This window comes from Tripterygium wilfordii, chromosome 13, assembly GCF_013401445.1.
Source record: "Tripterygium wilfordii isolate XIE 37 chromosome 13, ASM1340144v1, whole genome shotgun sequence".
Taxonomy (NCBI): domain Eukaryota; kingdom Viridiplantae; phylum Streptophyta; class Magnoliopsida; order Celastrales; family Celastraceae; genus Tripterygium; species Tripterygium wilfordii.
The window spans coordinates 15018423-15042707 of record NC_052244.1 but is presented as its reverse complement, the minus strand read 5'-3'; the positions used below and the strand labels follow the sequence as shown (position 1 = coordinate 15042707).

Here is a 24285-nt window from a genome sequence, read left to right as displayed (position 1 = left end):
GACACTTGCAAACATGTGTGTGGTATCTTATAGAGGTCTCGAGCTCGAGCCTACCTCATTCCCTTCTTCCGTATTCAAAGCCCAACTCTAACAAGCAAAAACCCCTGGCCCATTATATATACAGACATTTTTTCCATGGAACAATTTTCAGTTCGTCTACATAAACGTCAGAGGTGGTATGCCATCCTTGCTACTCAAAATACCTATAAACCGCAAAATATATGTATGATAATCTAACCGAAAAAAAAAATCGTATTTTTTTGGATCGTTTTTTGGCGTTGCGACTTGCACATTGGTCATTGATGGTGGAAGCATCCCGACATAAACACAAACAATGAAAATAGTTACTATAACATAGAAGAGCAAAAAATAAACGTATGTTACATCTGAAACTACATTCTCATTTTGGTTGATTGTGGCATTGAAAATACTAAAATAGCCACTAAAATTACTTCACTCCGTAATAGTCTCCAATCCACTGTATCTGGGCCTAAACCTAACCCATTGGAAAATTGGGGTGTCCACCTTAGGTATTTGGGCCTAAAAGTTAAGTTTTTGGGGTTTAAATTATTTGAATAACTAAAACTATAAACATAAAATCTTATTTGGTTTTTTGGGTTAAATCTGAAAAAATAGCCAATTTTTTTTTAAATAAATAGAATTCGAAACAGCTAACTAAAAAACCGAATAATCACAGTTCGGAATGTTTCCTCGGTTGTAGATCGGATTTAGACACCATTAGTATCAAGGAAAAATGTCTAAAACTAGAATAACATGAAAATTGAGGATGCTAGTTTTTGTATGGAAATTGGAAAATACCAGTTTTTGTATTCTTATTAATGAAGCGTAAAACACATCTAAACTAGAAGCTTGATACGTGTACAACTCAATTAAGCCCAGCCCACTCGATGAATAGTTCATTAATTAACGTTAAATCCAATCTTCTATCATGCTTGAGACAGAAGATAATCAACAGAAATAAGAATATTGATATACCCAAAGGTTTTTTTTCTAGTAGATGATGCCTTTTTGGATTTGTGAAGGTCTCTCTATTTGACTAATTGACTACTAGATAATGTGCATGCATATTAATTAATTATAAAAGGTCTTCCAATTACAAAGTAAAAATTATTCTCTTCAATGGCTTATTTGTATGGAGGGACATGGTTAACTACTCGCCATATGCTATTAATTAGCCATGATCGATGTGTACAAAATAACTTACCCTTTTGTACTAGCTTTACACATTATATCTATATATGTGTATGTATCTATATATATTTCCCATTTGTTTCTCTTCTTACTTATTCTCGACTCTCCATAACGTCTCAAAAGTTCAAAAGAAAGGTTGGTATAAGTTTCTACTCATGAAAAAAAAAAAATTTGTATGGAATTCGAGTTTAAGATTTAAGATTTAGGGTTTATATGTATGTTAAAGTATGTACTTAGGCATTGATTTCTAATGTTGTGGGTTTTGTTTTTTTGAAGAGAATGTGGAATCTCAAACTTTCAGAAGGTAATGATCCATGGTTGAAGAGTGCAAACAACCATATCGGACGACAATATTGGGAATTTTTTCCGGATCTTGGAGCGCCCGAAGAACGAGCTGAAATCGAGAAATTTCGAGACGAGTTTAGCAAGAACCGGTTTGTGGATAAACAAAGTTCTGATCTTCTGATGAGGTTTCAGGTGAGGAGGAAAAGAAAAGAAAAAGTCATGAACATATATATATATATATATATATAATATTGTTGATCATATAATTAATTAGTTGATCAATGTGATCATATATTGAAGTTTACAAAGGAGAGTCCAAGTGATGAGAAAATGAAGTTGCCCGCTGCCATGGTGAGAGTGAAGAAGGGTGACCAAATAAGTGAAGAAATGGTGGCAAATACATTGAGAAAGGCTTTGAGGTTCTACTCAACTTTGCAGGCTCAGGATGGGTTTTGGCCTAGTGACTATGGTGGCCCTCTATTTCTTTTACCAGGCTTGGTGATTGGCCTATCCGTAACAGGAGCATTAAACTCAGTTTTAGGTACTCACCATCGGCAAGAGCTCTGTCGATATCTTTATAATCATCAGGTACTTAATTAATTCTTTTCTATTATAATATATATACACACACGAGTAAGTATATGTATCAGAAATGATTTAAAGTACGGACCACTTTTTGAGGATGTGGAGGAATGAAATGACAAGTGAAACCTATTTTTTTGGGTTTCACATGTTCGAAATCAACAATGAAAACATAGTTCCGCATACAAAAATTCCCATGTACATATATGTGTAATTATGTAGATTTATATTTTACATTTATAAACAAATTATAAGAGATTAAGAATATTAATTCTGATTGATTTATTGATTAATTGCAGAATAGAGATGGAGGATGGGGATTGCATATAGAAGGGAGGAGCACAATGTTCTGTACAGCTCTCTCCTACGTGGCACTCAGATTGCTTGGACAAGATAAGGATGGTGGTGATGGTGCCATGTGGAATGCCAGAAAATGGGTTCTTGATCATGGTGGGGCCACCTTCATCCCATCCTGGGGAAAGATGTGGCTTTCTGTAAGACACTATTAATTACTATTAAATACATCTTTAATTTTTTTTCTTCCTTAAATTAAATAATTAACGTGTCAGTAGAAATGAATCAACTAATTTTTAAATATTTTTCCTGAAATATTTAAAATTATTGTTTTTATTTCGTTTTGTAGGTAATGGGTGTGTATGAGTGGAGTGGAATGAATCCTCTACCACCAGAGACATGGCTACTTCCTACATTCCTTCCGGTTCACCCAGGTTTTTTTATTTAATTATATGAATAATTAAATAATTTATTATTAATAGAGAAATAAAATAATGGAATCATTTCATAGCTTCTTTTTCTTTCTTTCTTTCTTTTTTTTTTCTTTCTTTTTTTTTTTAATAAATTTATGGTTTTGGTAGGAAGGATGTGGTGTCATGCTAGAATGGTGTATCTGCCAATGTCATATTTATATGGAAGGAGATTTGTGGGTCCAATCCATGATCTTATATTGTCCCTTAGACAAGAAATTTATACAATTCCTTATCATCACATTGATTGGGACCAAGCCAGAAACCTTTGTTTCAAGGTATCTCTCTGCTTCTTGATTCCTCAGTTTTGGTCTCTCAACATACTATATATATATCATTATTCCAAAATGTTAAGGATCCCAGTGTTTTTTTGTTCAGTTATCCCAAATATAGAGATGGACGCACATGATCCATGTGAAATCGTGAGTCCCTCATGATTCATATGAAATTATGTGCATGCGTCTATCTCAACATTTGAGATAGCTGAGACAAAAAATACTGGGATCCGTAAGACTTCTTATAATTATTATTCACTTGTGAATTGTGATTTTTTTTTTTGATAATTAAATTGTTGAATTTTTAGGAGGATTTGTACTCTCCACATCCATTGATACAAGACATAATATGGGGTGTCCTACACAAGATTGGGGAACCCCTTCTCAAGAGATGGCCCTTTACAAAATTAAGAGAAAGAGCTCTTGATACTGTAATGCAACACATACATTATGAGGATGAAAATACTCAGTATGTCTGTCTTGGGCCAGTCAATAAGGTAAGTAACTATGTTATTACAGTTATGATAGGGATACCCACAGTAGTTGGTATCCCAGATATTATCTTAGTTACTGAGTTGGACGCACGGATATAATGAATTCATAGGCTCCACACATCCCTCATGATGCACATAAAATCTTGTGCGTATAACTCAATAGTTAGGATAATTGGGATACTAAACTGCTGAGATCTTCATCATTTCCGCTGTTATTAACTCATTATGCCACAGGTGCTAAACATGATCTGTTGTTGGGTGGAGGACCCTAATTCAGAGGCATATCAATGTCATCTCTCAAGAATCAAAGACTATCTATGGGTGGCAGAGGATGGCATGAAAGTTCAGGCATGCATATATATACACACTCAGTATGCATTCTCTTGTATTTTCTCAAAAATGACATTCAACATTTCAATGACAGGGATATAATGGAGCTCAACTGTGGGATGTTGCCTTTGCCGTTCAAGCAATCTTGGCGACAAACCTTCCCGACGAATACGGTTCAATGCTCAAGAAAGCAAACTATTTCATCAAGAACACACAAGTAATAATCCATACATGAATTCAGAAACAAACCCAATCCATCAACTGTCTGTCTCACAGCTTACCTTGATTAATGCATATTTTGTTTTACAGATCAGGAAAAACAGCTATGGTGATCTCGATTACTGGTATCGACACGTTATGAAGGGTGGATGGTGTTTCTCAACACTAGATAATGGTTGGCCTGTATCAGATTGTACTGCAGAAGGCTTGAAGGTAACCAACCATTAGTGAGAAAAAAAAAGAAGAAAAACAAGCTTTTTAGAATTTTTTTATTGAACATTTCAAACAATTAAATTACTCTTTATTGCAGTCCGCACTTATGCTAGCACAAATGCCATCACACATCGCCGGCGAAGCAATAGCAGCAGAACAACTATATGATGCTGTTGATTTTATTTTGTCATTGCAGGTTAATTTTCTGTAACATTTTTCCTCTGCTGTTTCAAATTCTCCATCCATAAAGAATAGATGAAGAGATTAATCGATTTTTCGCCTTTTTGAGCTTGCAGAATAGTAATGGAGGGTTTGCGTCGTACGAGCTCACAAGATCCTACGCTTGGTTGGAGGTAAATGATCATTATATTGTTCATATCTGCATAATGAAGGAAGCTAGGATTCCCAGTAGCGAATTAACAGGCGCGAGCTTCGGGTTTTTTTCCTGTCACAGATGATCAACTCTGCAGAATCATTTGCGGATATCATGATAGATTATCAGTATGTGGAGTGTACTTCTGCTGTAATTCAGGGACTGAAAACATTCATGAAATATTATCCAGGATATCGGGGGAAAGAAATCGAAGCATGCATCGAAAAAGCACTGAACTTCATCCAAAGCATTCAAAAACCAGACGGATCATGGTATTATATACTTGAATCCCTTCTTACTCTCAACTAATATTCCCATATATATATATATATATATATATATAAGAAAGAATGAAAGATTAAGGTTATGATTATTTCAGACAATCTAACGTGAAATTAATCGATATGTGAACAAGGTATGGATCTTGGGGAATCTGCTTCACCTACGGGACATGGTTCGGTATAAATGGCCTAGTTGCAGGAGGCAAGACTTACCATAATAGTTACAGCATTAGAAAAGCTTGTGACTTCTTGCTATCCAAGCAACTTGACTGTGGTGGTTGGGGAGAGAGTTTTCTTTCAAGCCAAAACATGGTATTACAACAATAACTCAAAAAAAATTACACTGAATAAATTTCAATATATATATATATCTTATGGAAGCACCTATATCTATATGTTATTTGAACAGGTATACACTAATTTGGAAGGGAATAAATCACATATAGTGAACACAGGATGGGCAATGCTTGCTCTTATAGAAGCTGGACAGGTACTTATAATACAATCGAAATTATGCAGATTGCGACCTTTTTTTTTTTTGGGTAACGTGGAACTTATTCAAATGTCCAACGGACAAATGTAGAATCGAGACTCTTAGATCAATATATGTGACTGAAATTCATGCAATTTGTTTGTGAATTAGGCCGAACGTGATCCAACTCCATTGCATCGCGCCGCAGAAGTTTTGATTAATTCTCAAATGGAGAATGGAGATTTCCCACAAAAGGTACGCTTCATTTTTTTTTTCCTAGTGTGAGAAATCTATACAAATAAGGTTCAATATTTGACATAATTGCTTCATTATCTTTTGTAGGAAATAATTGGTGTATTCAACAAGAATTGTATGATAAGTTGTTCTGCATACAGAACCATCTTCCCTATATGGGCTTTGGGAGTTTATCGCAATCGTGTGTTGTTACCTACTAAGCTACAGAAAATGTACAAATGAAAATTTAAGTGCTGATTAATGTGTAATGGGATGATATATATATTGGGTACTGTATATCTATGATATGCAATAATAATAATGTAAAATTTCCCTATGCTTTTGATCAACTATACAAAATGAAGAAAGAAGATGAATGGAAGGTTTAACCCAATCTGATATATTGTCCGCTCTAGACTCAAGACCCGTATGACTTTGTCCTTTAAATAGTGCTTGATGTGTTATGATATTGAGTCAGGCTTATAAACCACATAGCTTGGCTTTCACCACGCAATCGTGAGAATTTTCCCGTTTCGAAGGATATCAATAGTGAGATTCATTATTCTAAATATATAATTAATTCAACTACTAAGACTCTAGTAGTGGGCGATGTCGGAGACATGCAGGACATACACCTACCCCACATAACAATTGCACCGTCAAAATTGACTTAAAATATGTGTAGGAGTGCACGACGAAGAGGGACAGCATCACAGATCGCATTTTTAGTTAGAAGATGAGACATGTACCAATCGAGCACGATGATCTGATATCCTCCTTGATGCTGCTTTCTTCAAGTGCAGGAAACTATTTGATGTTGTGTGTGGGAACACTAAGATAGAATTTAGTGTTCTTAAAGTCGTCCAGAAGTGGGTTGTATCCATCCTTCGTTCTTGTCTTCGTGGGTAACCCGAACTCTTCCATGAACAATGATGAGTCGAGCTACAAGAAAGATAAAAAAAAAACAAGTTCAAGTTTAAAAAGCCAGAGAGTGATCATGCAGAAACTGAACTTACTACCAGTGTATAGAAACCGTAACGCCTAAACCGCCAAAAAGCAGCGGGACATGGCATTAATATGAGTACTCAAATAGTGCATCTATTCTATTTTACAGCACAATTATGCTGATAATGCCCTCAATTTCTCCACATTGGCTACAAACCAACAACACTGCTCGCCTCCTCCTCCTCTCTGCACCCCAACTGGTGGTGAAAGTGGCAGTCGGTCCCAAATTCTAATCGATGCCAAGATGGTATACTGACAAGGTATTTTCACATTAGAAGTAGAATTATACTACTCTTTTTTGCAGTTATACATTGTCATGCCAAGATTTCAGAGATGGAACCTACATTGTTTTGTACAACAGAGTACATAAGGAAATAAAATTGGCATGATTGCCGAAAGCTCCAGTATACTCCGGGTTATACATGTCTAGGAGTATGATCAGCAGCAGTGCCTAATGTACCTATTGCGGAACCGAGGCAATCTAATCTAACAACAGCCATTAATTGATAGACTTCATAACCATTTAGAAAAGATGACACCTAACTATAATAATAAAATTTTGGTCAGTTCCCAAGATATTTTTTGTCCTTGCGGATAATTTGAATGTGGTTGCAAAGAAAAGTTTAAAGACTTGAACTTACAGTAATTGTCCGCCTCTTCTTTCCCTGCTTGGATGAATCACCATGCAGCTTCAGCCACCCAGAACAGTAATGATCCATACGCTCCAAAAGCAAAAAGTCGGTGGGGAAAAAAATATCGGCATCACCCTGCAACAACAAAGCCAAAACTACATTTGTAATCACTTTGAGGTTCTAAATACAGTTTATGATCTACGTCGGAACATAGCAAAATTCACAAAGCCAAGTCCACCAAAAAAAAGCAGTACGTTCTAAAGATTTTATCCCTTGAACAACCAATATGTAAATGCCCTGAGTGTTAACAGCATATTGAGAAGTTCAATTCACAAAATTGAGTGAGCACTCCAATAACTGCCTTTATCTGTGAAAGACTCCCCAATAAGAAAATTCCCCAAATAACAACTGAAGTTATAGTCAAAGTGATCGTCTTAGTAGCATTTTCAGCAGTCTTAAACTTAATCATTGACATGCTGAAGGATTCCGAATTGACAGTCTGATCACCAGTGTACATAAAATGGGGTTGATATCTAAGATTCTGCATGGTAGAGCGATCAAGGAACTTATAAAAAACTTCTAAAAAACATTTTGGATGCACATACATACTTTTTCCTAAAACAGCAAACTATCCATCTGTCCACACTAGGGTTTCAGAAAACCAATACACTGCTTTATTTTTCATTTTTAATCAACCATCTTTATAACACAATTTCTCCTGTTGCAACTCCTTTACAACTAATAAATAATTTCATGAAATACCATGCGCAAAAAACAAGTTTCAACTACCAAGGGGAAAAAAAAACCTGTACAAAGAGCTTGAGAATCAAGAGAAGACGGAAAAGAAAAGCTATAGAGTAGAAATCAAAATTAGCTTCGAGGATGAGTTACATGCACTGCTGGAGTTATGATGTTAAACTACAATGCTTAGAGATTCAAGTTTAGAGCAAGTAATTTTGATGAATCATTAAGATTCGGCCAAATCATCATTATATGAAAAAGAAGATAATGCATATATATGCTTATGATCTGGAGTTATCTTGAGCTTATTGCATGATGCATCTGCAGAAGATAGAAAGGCAAGTATATCTTGTTTGTAGTTTAACAAAGTTTTCTTCGCGGTCTGATGATAATATAACTGAACAGAGTAGTAATCCAGATCATGAACTACTAAACACATTTAATTGTAATTGCAGGTTCACATTGTGTACATGGGGTCTCTTCCTAGCGAAGAATACTTTCCATCAGCTCATATATATGGTTTACACTGAGCCAAAGGCACTCGGTTCCTCGATAAATAAATGAATAGAAGTACACACACACACACACACATATATATAGAGAGAGAGGGGTGGAACAAGAACATAATAGCACCTTCGCATCCAAGTAACTATCATAATCTGAGCTGTGGCCATCTTTCTGCAGGTTAAAAAGGTAAATAAGATTAATTATAAAAAATGTAGATTCTCGTAGAACAAAACAATTGTGATGACAATAAGAACATAATCATATCTTATACTCGCTATGTTTATAAGAACACAATGTTGATTCATTATTTTGCATAAGAAAAAAAGATAGCATCTACAAACATTATGACAATAAGAACACAATAAAGATAGCATCTACAAACATTATGTGAAAAATTCTTATGCAAAATAATGGATCAACATTGCATCCACAAACATTATGAAATAAAGATAGCGAGAGAGGTGGGGGCGGGGATGGGAAAGAAATACCTTTGTTGAAACCAATGGTGCCCGTTCACCAGGTATTTTCACATCAGGTAGGTAACTAAAGTCTGAAGCAATTAAAGACATCTTTGGTAAAGCCCCATGTAATGCCTCCAGTAGTTTCTGAATATTAAAAGAGGTATTGCTGCCATAAATATATTTCAACAAAATAAATCAAAAGTCATCAACAACATTTCATACCAAACAGCCAGTTGGTAACCAGCTTCTTCGTGGCTTAGGGAAGACTTTAGACCAAATGCCCTTCGCCTTGGAGGAAGAACTGCTTGGGGCTGTAAGATTATCATTCAGTTCCATGATCTCAATGCAACGCTTAATAAGTGGATCTTGCAGTGGCCGGTAGAGCTCAGAAAGACTTTCCCTACACATGGAAGAAACCTGGGTATAAGGATTCAATTCAACTTGTTCTAAAGGGCAACAACAAGCTGCTATCAGCACAATAGATTGCTTTTACCTAAAGGCAGATCAATTCTTATTTATACTAACAATAAATAATGAAAAAAATTAAGAAATGAAAAAGAAAAGAAAAGAATGAAACTGTAATATTAATAGATTATAAGTTATGGGAAAATAACATATCATAAGAGTAAGCAATATGGTAAAAAAAATGTCAACAGAAGAATAAATCAGCACAAAGTCCCTTAAGCTTCATTTTTAATCCGTAATGATATAATCCATCATCAATTGATCCACGAATGAGGCCTCAAATCAAAATTCTACTGAAAGGACTAGGAAAAAATATGCAATAACAAGTGAGAGATAGATATTTATTTGAGGAAGAAAGGTTAAGGATGTAAGATCACTTCCAAGGAGCGGTAAAGAGTTAAACTTCACTTGATTTCTGGGAAACATTACAGGAAGAAAAGTTGATGAAACAACTTCATATGCTGTCCTAATTTGAAAATCAACGAAGGGTAGAAAGCCATCTAGCAACACCCTCTCCACATAACTGCCTACCTATCATTTTGCTTCTCAACCCATACTTCCATCCAAGGTGAAACTTGATTTTCTGAATATACAAGATCGTGTGGAAGATTGTCAAGAACCTGTAAGGAATAAACACTTGTTGGCTTGTTGGATAATATATCATCAACCATAAGACTACACAAAATGATAAGACACAAAACTTGAATGTATAAGTTTTTACACAAGGATAATTTTGGTATCTATGTGCAACCGGGGCAAGACAGATAAGATTCAAGGAAGAGTGATCAGTATCATAAGTCATGTTTAAAACAATTCAAGATGATACAAAATTACATTGTATATAAATCAAGATTCATGCCATATTCTCCATCAATATCAAAACAGGCACATCTGTCAGATCGTGCAACAAATTTTTCAACAGGAAAAAAAGGTATAAAATCTAGACTTCTAGAGTACATCAGAAAAGAAAATCCAGAAGAAGCCGCGGAAAGTGTTAGATTAGAAAGCCTGAATACGGAACCTGACTTAGTTTAATTTTTTTTTTTGTTTGGTCACAACTAACCCACATGGGGAGTACATTTGCAAGAATGAAACTCAAAGGATTTGACAGCAGCCCGCACAAGCCAAAAGAAGAACCTTACTAGGGTTGACGTGCCTATAATCCTCTTGAAAGAAAGGGGCAACTTTGGAACTTGGCTTCAGTGGGAACAAATCAAACCACCAACCCCAGATGTCAATCACAAAAAGCACTTCCTAAACCCTAAACACTTCCACCACTCATCATAGATTTTATGCCCATAATTATAGAATGTTTTGTATTCAACAACCAACAAAGTTTAGTACAAACAATGGTCAATTGGAAATATCAAACAATTTTATATATCTGTAATAATCCATCCCTTTGCTCTAACACATTGTTCATCATCAGACGAAATCGAAGAAACACAAAGAAACAACATACCTCGAGCATTATGACCCAAGAGGGCTGTTCCTCAGCATCACCTATCAAAGTGCAAGCTGGCGTTACTTTATCTACAGCATATTTGAAAATAAATATATATCCAGTGCCATTCATAAAGAAAAGAGATTACTTATTTTTCTCTTTTCGATGTTAAGAAAACAGAAGAACATTAGAAATCAACATTCATATAAAAAATTCAAATCTCGAATCAGTTTCCACTTGGAGTCTGCAAATTGAAATTCTAAACACTAATTAAAACAGTTGAATCAATCCCCAGTTAAAGTGGCATACTTTAAACATTATGTATCTGTATATCTCTAGAATCTTCTTCTAAGGGTAGGGAAAGCATAATCAACAACTGAACTAGCTAATAATTTGGTAGCAGTTAATTGTCAAAAGTCATGGTGCTTTGCTCCTGAACTTCCATTTAATGAGCGGATATTCAGATAGAACGAAGAATAATGCAGTTTTTGTTGCTCCATGAAAACCATCACAATCAATATCAATCCTTTTTTATATCTCTAGGCACCAATTTGTCTCTTTGGGCATATACAATAAAAATGGACTGATACAAAGTACATCTCCAAGCACAAATTCAAAATATTGACAGTAGCCATAAAATAAATAAATAAATAAGTAACATTGACAGTTTTCGGATGATAAATATGAATGGAGTAACTACGAATGCTTATTAATTATATTAATAGTGAGGAAAGCGATATGACTTGGCATCAACAATAACATGGTCTTATATCAAATTATTGCTTAAAAAGTTCAAATATTATTTTGATGAATCTAAGTGACATATTGATTAGTTTAGCCATGTTATGTGCATGGGCATAGCCCTTCTCAACAAGATATTGTTGAATCTAAGTTAGCTTTATCAATCAACATAAGATATTGTATTACATATAGAACTATCTAGACCAGTAACAAGGAAACAAATGGGAAAAACAATTCAAAAGTCAAGGGATTTTCACCCCATCCACTCCGGTCAGCAGCATCACGACATTCTACTTTAAATTTTGATAAACGACTATGAATGTCTCCAACAGTTTCCCTTTGTGTCTCTGCCAGTGAAGGGCTGATTTCCACTGAGCTACAGAAAATATAAAATCCAATTTTACTTGCATGATTGCACTCTACATAATTCTCAGGAAAAAAAAAAGAAACAAATTAAAAAAAGAAATATAACAACATAATTTATGAAGTAAGTTGACGTATAATCAAGTACTTTATAAGTATTTTTTTTAAAAAAGCATTTTATAAGGATAATTCTCAACAAGTACCAAATAGCATGCCCAATAACATTACAGAAAAAGAAGGTGAAGAATTAAGGCTCCACCATTCACTTATCATGTTGTCCAGAAAAGCGAACAGTTTAAATAGGCTAAAGGTAGTTTATTATTTGTTCAACTGTATTTGTCTCGTAGGAAACATTTCATTGTAAATATGGAAAAAAAAAAGGCCAAAACAATTCAACACCAAATGGGCTTGAACTTTTTCTATGGGGCTTCGCATGTGCATAATTCTCTAACTAAAGATCCAATTCCTTTTTAAGATGAGGACCCAATAGCTTGGTTAACATCTCCAACTTGCTAGAAAATTCTCACTCCAACCACCCTAAAGGATTCACTAGGAAAGAACTTGAATTAGAGCGAAAACTAATTCCCTTGATTTTGTGGAAGATTCGATTATCTTCCCGCTAGTCGTTTTACGATTCTCTTTTCTTTTCTTTTCTTTTCTTCTCCTATGAATGGGATTTTATCTTCAAAATTTGGTCTATAACTTATGGAATAATCTAAAACAATATCACATAAGAGTCTAGTGTATCAACTGTTCCAAACACTTAAGATGATCATTAGACGGCATGTAGTAACAGTAACAGCACAAGCATGTAAACTGAGTAGCTAGTGGCTTCTAATATGAAGAACTTAATTGTTATGAGGTGCATAAAAACTATAATGAACTTACGTGTATGTCATATTATTGTAAACTCTTGAAGGTGCATTTAACATCATGTAGTCCATGATGCCCTTCGCACAAGTTCCTGATCCACCACCAATTTCATATATCTGAATCCAAATTGTAAAATAGAGAGACCAATTACTGAACTTGACATGTTAAACAAGAGGATTCAAAAGCATAGACAAATATCTGGACGAACTGTTGCTCATAGGATGATCTCTGATTAATAATCATAAACTAACTCTATAAGTGGAAAATTCAGTATGATGGCCCCAAAATTCATGCAAGAACACAAGTTCAAATAACTTTATCATTTTATCTTTTGAAATTCAGCATGAACACTCCAAAGCAATTCAACCATTCTACTCCAAGTTATGTATTGAAATTTACTTCAGCGGTTCATCCTACTCCAAATGAATATTTAGTGTTCCCATTTCCAGGCACCAGATACCATAGAGGAAATTCTATAAAGTACTCGATTATGAATCTATTAAGAACTAGCAAAAACAACACTATCCAAAGGCTACATCTCAACCATCTGAACTATATGTAGCCATATATTGCTACAGAAAAAATACAAAATGTACAGATTAAACAGAAAACATATTTTCTTCAAGGCTTCATCTCAAGACCTATCATTAATCACTTCCCATGTGTTTTTAGTTACATCAAAGTAGGAAATGCCTCCAATTTTAGATATGAATATGAAATTGATGAGAAGGGAATAACTTTTAATATTTTTTCCAAAAAAATGTCAAACCAACTTACAATATTGAAGCATAGAGATTCGCATAAACATGTATGAAATACTAGATAATCAAGTAAGTAATTTATCAAGTAAAAAGTATCTTACTTTTAATGGAACTGAAAGGTCAGCCGTACGCAGTATGGCTTCAGCAATACCATGGGCATACCAAGGCTACAAGCAAAAGAAAGCTAATACCAATAAGTAAATCGAGAGTAACGTGTGAAAGAATGTGCATGTATTTACATATGAATATATGATTATAATATTACATGTACATGTTTTTTCATCGTTTCCTTTCTAATAGTATAATTCCACTTCCTTGAATGTGGGTTGTTACACAAATCCAAGCATTTTTTATTTTTGTTTTTCTATCATAAATAACTCAATTAAGCAGCTATGGCACAAAGAAATTAACAAGCAAAGCTGGTTACGGTAATGAATAAAATACCCAATGAAAGCCATCAAATATACATGTCACATTTTACCCCAGACAACTACACATCAATAAGTAAATGTCGAGAAATAAATAAATTGGATTCATACAAATCATTCATCTCCATCTTCTGCATAAAGCCATAGCATCTTATAAAGAAAGTAGCACAACACACCACCAAATTACCATATTATTGTGGGTAAGCTTAATGAAATAAAGCACCATATTGTCCAATAACTGGGTTAGCTTCGGAACACATATTCATTGAATGGGTAACACCTGAAATATTATCCTTGAAAGCCTACCTGTTGCCCTCGAATTTCCAGAAGCACTGTTCATTAAACCTACTGTGTCTTTTCAATTATTCTTTATTTTCCACCGAGAAGTATTGATTCATCCATATACTTTGTTTGTCTTGTCTTTCCACTGAAAGCTAGTGCTGAGGTTGTAATCTCAGCACCAGTCCACAATAGAGTGGCCATTAGTGAACATTGTTCACTAGAATCCAATAATATGTGAAAAGTACATTGTCTCACAAAATTTGAGTAACATCAAGGTTTTTGCCCTATTGTGATACAGCTCCCACATGCCAGGCCAATGCACTCGAAATTAAAGAAACTTACCACCAAATTAGAACAGTCAAAAGTGTTTGCACTTATCGCAAATAACAGAGTATAAGATTCGTGAACTCTAACAAGTTATTTAGACAATATGAATGAGAAAATGTTTCACCCTTCTTAACTGTATATAATTGAATCTGAATCGCTTTAAGCTTCGAATTGTAGGTTGGTCAGGGGGTAGTTGTGTGCGTGCACATCTCTGTGTATACGTGAGAGAGAGAGAGAGAGGTACCTTGTAAAGCTCCACTGGAGTAAACCATGCCATATCACTTTGCTTGTAGATTTTGTCCAAGTATTTCATATAAGCTTGTCTGCCTAAAAAATGAAAAGAAAGTACTAAATAGAAGACATAACAAGAAGTAAATAAACAAACAGTTTAGATATGAGTTATGGTTCAGCATTCAGTTAACTTTTAAAAAAAAAATGTTTACTACAAAATAGGGGCAAGTCGGCAACCTTCAATCCCAGAGCTACACTCAAAACACATCACCATTTACCACAACAAACCTACATAACAACTTGGTTTGACCACAAAATTAGTTCTACCTTTTCATTTTTCAACCAAAAAACGAAAGGTACTTCCAATAATCATGATAGTCTTTTCCTCACCATAAAAACAGGATAAAGCCTAAACTTAACAGAAACCGTATAAGAACTCATTGTCCTCTTATAGTCTTATCCAAATCCAATCACTCCTTCCCAATCATATTTTCAGCAACAATCATCCCATTTGATCTCATATATTAGCTTGATAGGCATAGGACAATCACACAACACATAGAAAGCAGACATTCTTAAAAACTCTGGAAGCCAAATATAATTCCCAGTTTTCTGCTTTTCCACTTTTACATATAACTGCACGTATGCAAAAAAAAAATCCAAGTTCTAAGAAAGATGTCAGAAAAATAGCTACTTAAGATTCTCAAAGTTTCAGTTGTGCAGTGTCTCCTAAATACTGTCAGCCACAAATCACACATTAAACCATAATCACCAGCTATTATATAGAGAAGGGAAGGAAAAAAAAAAAACCTTCAAGCTGGTCAAATTTGATGCTTCTTTCGAGCACACCAACTGAACGCGATCTTTGCGAGAAATATCCATGCTTTGGGTCATATAAGGCAGAATGAATGAAATCTCGAACCTGCTCAATTACGTTATTTGTGGGGATAAATAAATATGCCGTACACAAGTTTGCAGAAGCACGAACGGAATAACGGATAGAGATTGAATAGCTTACAAGAATGGGCTTATCGCCAACAATGTACGAATGGAAGAAAGCTTGAAATGTAGGTGTTACGAGTCCACATGAAATTGCTGCAGTAATAATCAATAATTAAATGGGAACAAAGACAGATAATGAGCAATAGAGAGATAAAAGTGAACACCTTTAGGTTTCTGAAAGAGAGAGTGCAACTTTTTGGCAGCGAGAGGAGCACAGACCATTTTTTTGCTTGTGAAATGACCGAGGGTCTATGAATCCAGGCCTTAAACCCTTACGAGATTTTTCCCTGAACAAATGCTACTTCAATCTCCCAACCAAAAATGTATATGGGTAGTTTAACAAACACACACAAATCAATGGAGACAGCCGAAAAGAGAGAGACGATTTCGGCTCGACTTACAATTGCGTTAGGCAAGGTATTTTTGCGCATATAGGGTTTGCAATTAAGAGTTCGGAATGTCCCCGTTTTAAAAGAAGAAATAATGAATAAAGGTTGAAATAGTAAAGTTCCTCTTTTTTGTGATCCGCTCGTCGAGTCGTCGGTTAATTTTCAAATGCAATTTTCCCCAATCATGGGTGGCAGCATTACAGGAGAATACGATGGATTTGCATATGAACATGAATCCCCCGATAACTATGAGTATGTCGTTGATGATGATGAGGAAGGGTTTCCTTCGTTTCGACTCCTCCAAGACGAAGACGAACTAGTAGAAGGAGATGAAGAAGAAAAGGTATTTCCTTCGACTTCGGAGAAGAAACCGAAGCAGCTGAAACAGGGGAATCTATTGGACATGTGGGGGATAAAGACGCCCCAACATTCATCTCCATCTCCATCTCTGCCGCCTCCACGCAAAAAGACGAGGACTGGTAACAATTCTGAACAAGAGATTGGCAAATCGAAGCCTTCCAAGACTTGTCCTTTCTACAAGAAGATTCCAGGTATGTTTCAATGTTTCTTATTTGAGACTATAAAGGAACCATTTGATTGATTTTTCTTTCTCATGAACGAAAATGTATATGATTTTAGGGACACCATTCTCTGTGGATGCATTTCGGTATGGTTCTATTCAAGGCTGTTCCGCTTACTTTCTTACTCATTTTCATTCTGATCACTACGGTGGCCTCACTAAGGGATGGTCCCATGGCCGTATCTATTGCTCTCCGCTCACTGCTCGTCTTCTCACGTTGTGTCTTTCTGTGGATCCAAGGTAACTCCTTCCCAATTAATATTTCATTTTCAAGGACTCACTAGCTACTCCCGTTCTATTCTTACTGGTTTCACAGTTTGTCGATACCCTCTGTGCAGATTTATCCGTCCTTTGGAATTCAATGTTGAATATGTCATCCATGGAGTATGTGTGACATTTCTGGATGCTAATCACTGCCCAGGTGCTGTTCTCATCCACTTTCGTCTCATAGATGGACAAACCCATCTTCACACTGGAGACTTCAGAGCTTGTAAAGCAATGCAAACTCACCCGCTTCTAGCCAATCAAAGAGTTCATGTCCTTTACCTGGACACAACTTATTGCAATCCAAAATACAAGTGAGAATTGCAATTTCTTTTTCTGCTGTTCTTTGCTATGAACACTTTCTGTTATGCTTCCTTTCTCTCCTTTTAGTTGTATTAAAGAAAACTGTTCGCTGTTTCAGGTTTCCTTCCAAAGAAGATGTATTGAGTTATGTTGTCAGAATTACTGAGAACTATCTTAAGAAGCATCCCAATACCCTTGTGGTTGTTGGGGCATATAGCATTGGCAAAGAATGTGTTTACCTTGCTATTTCTGAGGCCTTGGGGGTACGTTTGCTTACTTCTCATCACTGATTCCTTTCTTCTTCTTTTTCCATTTCTGTTACTTGTGCCTCTAACCTGCTTGATGTTACCTGCATTTGATGGAAATTTTCTATTAGCATCCAATGTATTCCAACTATACCAGAATCATTAAAGGTATAAATACAACTCTTATGATTGGCTTTGCCTTTCTTACTGGAGTTCATTTAAGGGAGAGAACATTTTTTCTCGAATATGTCAGTAGACAATACAGGCGAACATGTGGTCCAGTAATAGAGTTCCAGTCGTCTCAAGTTCAATTATTGGAAACAGTCTCTCCATATATTATGAGGAGCTAAGGGTTGTGTACATCTTGCAAAATGCATATCCTCAACCGCACCCACTGTGGGAGCGTTGTGCATGGGAGTTGTTTAAAAAAAAATGACAGTAGGCAATACCTTGTACATGGTTGCATTAATGCATCAAGTTGGTTATCACCTGTTTAGCCCACATGTCTCAATGCTTCTTCGGTTTATACTTGATAAATCTAATTTTGAACTTTAAGCATCATTTAAGTTCCTGGCAGTAGTTTGAGGTCACTTAAAATGAGACATTTTGGATTTACATCTTTGGTTGTTGTTTAGTCTTCCTGATTTTTAAAATGGTTACTTTGCAAAACTTTAGTTAGTCTTGTTCGGCAAACTAAGAATAAAAGGATTAAAAAAATTTCAGCCCTTATATAGATAAAGGGGAGGGGGAGCATTTGGTGGTTGAACAATGAAAATAGACGACGTGACGAATGTGTGATTGAACAGATTGGGTCATTAAGGAGCAAGGTTCAAGTCTACCAGTATGTTGGAGGCCTCAGCTAGTCAGCTGCATACATCAATGCACTTACACTTGACACCTATTGTAATGATAAACTGTTAATTACAAGCTGTTTTGTACAAACTTTAGGTTAAAATATATGCTAATGCGCGGAGAAGAAGGATTCTACATTCTTTTGGTTGGCCTGAGCTTTCTGGGTGTCTCTGTGCTCACGGGACGGACACATTTCTTCATGTGCTACCTATGTCGTCCCTGCGGTTTGAGGTCTGATTCTAAGATTGCCTCAAATTAGTATGAATAATAATATCTCCTTTCCCATGCTGAATGGGTATCTCAAACATTTCTTAGAGCCTGAAGGATTACTTGAAAGGCTATGCAAATCAATATAAAGCAGTTTTGGCATTTCGGCCTACAGGTGAATTTCCTTTGCTTTTTCAACCCTTGATTTCTGCTTGTCCATGCTTTGTTTTGTAGATATATTTGCCAGAAGTTCGTAAGCTTTCCAAGTATTTATTCTTTGTTTATGCTCTTCCCTTCTCTAGGTTGGACATACTCTGAGCAGTTAGGTAACCAGCTTGATCTAATTAGACCCAGTTCCAAAGGCAACATTACAATTTATGGTGAGATACGTTGAATTTGGGAAAACTGATCACTTGCAAATTTCTCACGTACTCCTTATAAGTTGAAATTGCCTTGTGCACAAGTGTTGTTTATACAATAAAAAATATGGCTTAGTGGTAGAGTTGTGAGGGTACAACCTAGTGGATATAGTTTCAATTCCTAGAAACAACATGTTCGCATATTGTGTGGAGGTAAGGTTTGCGTACATCTTACTTGTCTCCGACCCCGCCTATTGCGAGAGCCTTGTGCACGGGAGTTGGTAATTTGTGTTTTTTCCCTTATATTAATACAGCAAAGTAGGCTTGACTCACCTATTATCAGATGCTGGCTGACGTTTTGGTTGTTGCTAGGTTTATTCTGAATCAATCTCTTAGTTATGCAAAATATTTATTGCATGTATGATTATCAAAAGCGTCTGCTGTAGGGGTTCCATATAGTGAGCACTCCAGCTTCACAGAACTGCAAGAGTTTGTTAAGGTTTGTCTGTGAACATAATTCAGTGATTATACATCTGTTTACATACATGTGTAGATAAGTATGCCTCGCTCACATATGAAGCAAGCTAATTTTTTCTGTCCTAAGCTCACTCCCTCCTGTAATATTCACAGTTCTTGAAGCCTGACAAGATAATTCCCACTGTCAATGCTGGGAAGCCCGCTAACCGAGACAGGATGCAATCCTATTTCCGAGAAATGCGAAAGAGCTGATGTCTTTGCATGAATTCACAATTCAAGTTCTTCAGTTGCAGATGTTAGCCAGATGCTCAAGCTCATTGTTGGACCTAGAAATGAGAGTCTTAATGCATCTTCTTTATCATGTTGTTTCAACTCATTTGATACCTCACCAGTGTGTTAGACTGACTAGCAGCCAGCCACTGAAAGTGTATTGCGGGTTTCACCAATGGATGCATAAAGTTTTATGGATTACTGGTCAGCCCTTACTATACTTCTCTCCATAAACTCTTCACCTCCATAGTTGAGAAAATTTTCTGCTCATTTTGATGGATTTATTATAATACTCTCGCATCTTCATTTGTTTTGAAATGATGTATCATCTTCTTGATTTGTCTTTTCTGGATATGAGCTTTCGCGATTTGTTTAAAATTGTAAAATCTACAATTTTAATCCAATAATTTGGGAGCCGGAAGGTGTGTGATGTCACATGATAGTTATATTTATGTTTTTCAAAATTTAAATTTTGTTTGAATTATAGGCTATAGAAAATTTTGGAGCCCTCAAATCAGTCTTTTCTTGTCTTTTTCAATTGAATTGAAATCGAATTAAGCGTACAACATGAAGGCCACCATAGCAGATGAAAACTATCCAAATCTCAACCCTTTGGTGAGAATAAAACCCTGAACCTCGAGGTCCTAGACAGACAATCAGACCCACCACACTACCTCGTATTCTCCTCATTATCATCAATTGACCATGAGACGCAATCATAATAAACAAATCTCAAAGTACACCAGATCAACATGTGCCAAGTGCCAACCACTTCTCCTTAGAATACACTTGCGCCACAGTATATAACCTCCTCTCAGAGAGAGGGGGAAATATAATAATAAAATAAAATAAAAAATTGGAGGAGAGAGAAAGTGACGCAACGACAGCGACGCAACTCGCAACCACTGCATGCCCTTATTTCCCCCTGGGACACTCATCTTTTTCGTACCCAACTTGGGAGCTCCGAGCCCCGGAACCGCATTTTACCCATCGGATCTTTCCGTGACATAGGGCCGATGTACTCGACGATACACTCTTTGCCGCTCGACGGGAGCAGCGTCGGGGGTCACGGTGTGGATTTTGCAGGCTCGCTGGAAGGGACGAATCTGCCTGGGGATGCGTGCCTCGTTCTCACTTCGGATCCAAGGCCCCGACTCCGGTGGACAGCGGAGCTCCACGGGAGATTCGTGGACGCCGTCACGCAGCTCGGTGGCCCTGACAGTAAGTTTATGCTTGCATGTATTAATTCACTCCTTTTTTCTGGTTGAGCTTTCGCTTTGATTTTGAAATTCGTTGGGTTTTCGGTCGGTGGCTTGTGGTTTGCAGAACATGGAAATTGCAATGTGGATTTGTTTTTTCAGTTTAAGGTATTTTGGGTAGTTTCAATTTGGATTCTTGATTCTTTGAAGTGTGCTTAACTTTGATTTGAAATTTAAGCCAAAGCTCTCCCCAACCCCCTCTCAACCTAACTCTCCCCAACCGCTCTGAACCCCATCAAACCCATCTCCCAAGCGAGGCCTTAAAAGTCTGGAGGAGGCTGTACATCTTCTCTGTGTAGCTTACAATAAATGTTGCTGTTGGGAAACAAATACTATGTAAATCAACTTATGGTAAATGTTACCTCTGGTTCATCAATTATGCTTGACTTTGATTTGAAATTTAAACCAAAGGTCTTAGCTGCAACGTCATTTGTAGATACTAATTTGTTTCAGGTATTTCTACATTGCATTGCTGCCCAGGTCGATTTTAATGAAGAATGATGTTTATTATCTGGAATGCTTGGCTCTACCATAAGTTGGAAGCTTGGGGCATATGCCTCTGGTCCTACATTGGTTCTCGCTCAACCAGAAATTCTGATATTATTGGGTATAAGATGAAAATTGATAATAATCTCAAAATTGAAGCATACTCGTATGATATGACATATAATTTCTTTTTTATTTTCCATTTTAAGTCATTCGGATTTGTATATGCACCATGCTTAACACTTTAAATTTCACTTGCGAAAACTTCAAGAGTTTTCCCATGATTGTTATTTTTGATTGTTCGTGAATTTTCATGTTATGGATTGTTAATTATGGCGTCTGATACTGTGATAAATGCACTGCAGAGGCAACTCCTAAGACTATTATGAGAACAATGGGGGTAAAAGGACTGACTCTGTATCACTTGAAGTCTCATCTTCAGGTGTTGTTTCCATTCCCTCCGCCTCCCCCATACCCAATCTCTCTCTCTCTCTTTCAACAGTTTATTCACTAATTTTTGTTGCCTGATTTCTTTTCACTTGCAGAAATACAGGTTGGGAAAGCAATCATGCAAGGAATCAACTGACAACACTAAGGATGGTATGACATCTGATACCATACGTGCATTTCTGAATTATGATTTTTTGAATTCTATTGCAGCTATGCTATAGATTTGGCATGTCTGTTAAATTGTTTTCCTTTTGAATGAATTAGGCAGATAGGCAAATCTATCTGTCTAGTCACTTACCAACCAGCACGAATAATAAAAAATTTCCGACGAGAGTACCCCATAAAATTTTCACTCATCAGGTGTAATGTATTTTTGGTTTGCAGCATCTTGTGTCGCAGAAAGCCAGGATACAGGATCATCTACATCAACTTCATCAAGAATTATTGGACAAGAGCTGAACGAGTATGTTAGCTTTCCCCTTCTATTTTCACAAGTTGTTACTCCATCTCCCTGCATGTTACAATGCCTGTTGGCTTTAACAGTGGTTACCAGGTTACTGAGGCATTGCGAGTACAGATGGAAGTCCAGCGACGGCTGCATGAGCAGCTGGAGGTTAGTTTTGATTGTTGTTGCTTCTGGTTTGCTTTCTATAAAGTGGCATGTGGGCTAGGAATTCACCTTTTCTGTACTTGTAAAAATGGTCATCCTCAGATATTACACGTCAAAAGTATGTCAATTGACACAATCCACTTGTGCGAGAGACAATGAAAATTGCCTCTGGGGATGCCCCCGGTGGTTTGTGATGTGTGCCTCTTTGACGTAGTTTGTCCTTGGTGGTCCAATTCTAGAAATTTATTTAAGTAATGTTATGTTGTGTGGGATGGTAAGTTCATCTATAACCACTGATAAATAAGTGTTTAAAAGCACTGGGTACCTTTTCAAATGTTTTGACTTGACCCATGTATGCAATGAAGACTTTATTTTGTTCTTTTATGTTAATAAGTGGCCTTTAATAAGCTAAAGCAATGGCAATGTGATGGGGTTACTGATTTTAATGTTGGCAACTTGATTTTAATTCTTAATACTAGTCTTCGAACGTTTCCCTGTAAGCAGGTGCAGCGTCACCTCCAACTTCGGATTGAAGCTCAAGGAAAGTACCTGCAATCCATACTAGAGAAAGCTTGTAAAGCTCTGAGTGATCAAGCTGCTGCATCTGCCGGGCTTGAAGCTGCTAGGGAGGAGCTTTCAGAGCTAGCTATCAATGTTTCAAATGACTGTCAAGGAGTGGTCCCAGTTGATGCCACAAAAATACCTTCCTTGTCTGAACTAGCTGCTGCTTTAGAGAGCAAAAATGCTTCTAACATGCCAGCTCGCTTTGGTGATTGTTCTGTTGAGAGCTGCTTGACTTCTGCTGGAAGTGCAGTTTCTTCCTTGGGTGTGGGTTCACAGGCTGCTTCTTTGAAGAAGAGAACAAGGCCTGTATTTGGTAACGCTGACTCATTGCCCTTGGAGGGCAACATACAGCAAGAAGTGGGATGGATGATGACTAATACCGGATCCAGATGAGTATAATGCCAACCCATATCTGTGATCAGATTTCCCCTTTGCCATTTTAGGGTTTTATTCTGTTCCTTGTCGTCGAATTGTCCATCGTTTTCGACTATCTCTGTAGTCTGTTGTATATTCTTAAAGAAGACCATTTAACTTAATGTTGCCTCCCTTTATTCATGAAAGTGGCACATTGGAAGTCACATGTTTTGCTTCTCTAGGGGATATATTATATATACGATATTGAGAAATGTCCATAGCAGGGAAAGTGAAGGTGGATTAGTAAATGCAGAACTAGTTGAGGCTATGTGGGAGTGAAATCTTTTGTTTAAGTGAGTCTTAACAACAACGCTTCTTGAAATCTACTCAGGAAATTGATACACTCCTTTCAACCTTGACCTAGCAATGGAGTCGGTGGAAGAAGCTAGAAGGAGTTACAGGGAAACACGAACCTTGGCATGTATTTTGGGACTCAACTCACCGCAATGTAATTCATCTAAACGTAAAATAACTATTTCACCACAATTTTTTTAAAGTGAAATGGCAAGCATTTATAAAAAAAGAAAAGAAAAGAAAAGAAAAAGTTTTGCATCTCGCC

General features: G+C 36.5%; 4 protein-coding genes across 9 annotated transcripts; 3 read left to right on the top strand and 1 right to left on the bottom strand.

Annotated features, from left to right (window-relative positions):
• Positions 1-1491: 1491 nt before the first annotated feature.
• Positions 1492-6008, top strand: LOC120013217 (cycloartenol synthase 2-like). 2 transcript variants are annotated; one of them, XM_038864954.1, is made up of 16 exons: positions 1492-1689; positions 1798-2085; positions 2379-2573; positions 2723-2807; positions 2955-3121; positions 3427-3615; positions 3847-3960; positions 4037-4159; positions 4252-4374; positions 4472-4570; positions 4671-4727; positions 4829-5019; positions 5163-5340; positions 5438-5518; positions 5672-5755; positions 5843-6008. In XM_038864954.1, exons 1-16 carry the CDS (start codon positions 1492-1494, stop codon positions 5975-5977), a joined length of 2307 nt encoding a protein of 768 aa, XP_038720882.1. In that variant the 3' UTR covers positions 5978-6008. The 2 variants fall into 2 exon arrangements, with proteins under 2 accessions (XP_038720882.1, XP_038720883.1); XM_038864955.1 differs by having other exon boundaries at positions 1492-1713; positions 1825-2085.
• Positions 5990-16303, bottom strand: LOC120013219. The gene is made up of 14 exons (XM_038864959.1): positions 16162-16303; positions 16014-16090; positions 15806-15917; positions 15009-15091; positions 13829-13894; positions 12982-13082; positions 11988-12106; positions 11008-11048; positions 10077-10165; positions 9303-9480; positions 9108-9224; positions 8746-8790; positions 7381-7506; positions 5990-6676 (listed from the first exon to the last, which is right to left on the bottom strand). The coding sequence occupies exons 1-14, from the start codon at positions 16217-16219 to the stop codon at positions 6542-6544; spliced, it is 1347 nt and encodes a 448-aa protein (XP_038720887.1). The 5' UTR covers positions 16220-16303; the 3' UTR covers positions 5990-6541.
• A 224-nt stretch (positions 16304-16527) lies between these two features.
• Positions 16528-20284, top strand: LOC120013218 (DNA cross-link repair protein SNM1). 4 transcript variants are annotated; one of them, XR_005471378.1, is made up of 9 exons: positions 16528-16937; positions 17026-17206; positions 17305-17544; positions 17652-17796; positions 18727-18861; positions 18946-19012; positions 19140-19217; positions 19569-19695; positions 19827-19909. XR_005471378.1 is itself a non-coding variant. In XM_038864957.1 (9 exons), the coding sequence occupies exons 1-9, from the start codon at positions 16553-16555 to the stop codon at positions 19923-19925; spliced, it is 1383 nt and encodes a 460-aa protein (XP_038720885.1). In that variant the 5' UTR covers positions 16528-16552; the 3' UTR covers positions 19926-20284. The 4 variants fall into 4 exon arrangements, 3 of the variants coding, with proteins under 3 accessions (XP_038720885.1, XP_038720884.1, XP_038720886.1); XM_038864957.1 differs by having other exon boundaries at positions 19643-19695; positions 19827-20284; XM_038864956.1 differs by having other exon boundaries at positions 19631-19695; positions 19827-20284.
• A 595-nt stretch (positions 20285-20879) lies between these two features.
• Positions 20880-23892, top strand: LOC120012061 (protein PHR1-LIKE 3). 2 transcript variants are annotated; one of them, XM_038863303.1, is made up of 7 exons: positions 21029-21164; positions 21656-21809; positions 22054-22130; positions 22234-22288; positions 22523-22601; positions 22682-22751; positions 23253-23892. In XM_038863303.1, the coding sequence occupies exons 2-7, from the start codon at positions 21719-21721 to the stop codon at positions 23703-23705; spliced, it is 825 nt and encodes a 274-aa protein (XP_038719231.1). In that variant the 5' UTR covers positions 21029-21164; positions 21656-21718; the 3' UTR covers positions 23706-23892. The 2 variants fall into 2 exon arrangements, with proteins under 2 accessions (XP_038719230.1, XP_038719231.1); XM_038863302.1 differs by lacking the exon at positions 21656-21809 and having other exon boundaries at positions 20880-21164.
• The last annotated feature ends 393 nt before the right edge of the window (positions 23893-24285 follow it).

What these genes read in the sequence shown, in the direction of transcription:
- LOC120013219 (XM_038864959.1), bottom strand. Translation starts at nt 16,219, where the DNA reads ATGGTCTGTGCTCCTCTCGCTGCCAAAAAGTTGCACTCTCTCTTTCAG. An exon ending in GGTTACCAACTGGCTGTTTG is followed by an intron (nt 9,225 to 9,302) that starts GTATGAAATGTT and finishes TTTAATATTCAG; the next exon opens with AAACTACTGGAGGCATTACA. An exon ending in AGAAGAGGCGGACAATTACT is followed by an intron (nt 6,677 to 7,380) that starts GTAAGTTCAAGT and finishes TCTTTCTTGTAG; the next exon opens with CTCGACTCATCATTGTTCAT.
- LOC120013218 (XM_038864956.1), top strand. Translation starts at nt 16,553, where the DNA reads ATGCAATTTTCCCCAATCATGGGTGGCAGCATTACAGGAGAATACGAT. An exon ending in TATTGCAATCCAAAATACAA is followed by an intron (nt 17,545 to 17,651) that starts GTGAGAATTGCA and finishes TCGCTGTTTCAG; the next exon opens with GTTTCCTTCCAAAGAAGATG. An exon ending in TGTCGTCCCTGCGGTTTGAG is followed by an intron (nt 18,862 to 18,945) that starts GTCTGATTCTAA and finishes AACATTTCTTAG; the next exon opens with AGCCTGAAGGATTACTTGAA.
- LOC120012061 (XM_038863302.1), top strand. Translation starts at nt 20,960, where the DNA reads ATGTACTCGACGATACACTCTTTGCCGCTCGACGGGAGCAGCGTCGGG. An exon ending in AACTGACAACACTAAGGATG is followed by an intron (nt 22,289 to 22,522) that starts GTATGACATCTG and finishes TTTGGTTTGCAG; the next exon opens with CATCTTGTGTCGCAGAAAGC. An exon ending in ATTGGACAAGAGCTGAACGA is followed by an intron (nt 22,602 to 22,681) that starts GTATGTTAGCTT and finishes TGGCTTTAACAG; the next exon opens with TGGTTACCAGGTTACTGAGG.
- LOC120013217 (XM_038864954.1), top strand. Translation starts at nt 1,492, where the DNA reads ATGTGGAATCTCAAACTTTCAGAAGGTAATGATCCATGGTTGAAGAGT. An exon ending in ATCTTCTGATGAGGTTTCAG is followed by an intron (nt 1,690 to 1,797) that starts GTGAGGAGGAAA and finishes CATATATTGAAG; the next exon opens with TTTACAAAGGAGAGTCCAAG. An exon ending in GGGGAAAGATGTGGCTTTCT is followed by an intron (nt 2,574 to 2,722) that starts GTAAGACACTAT and finishes TTCGTTTTGTAG; the next exon opens with GTAATGGGTGTGTATGAGTG.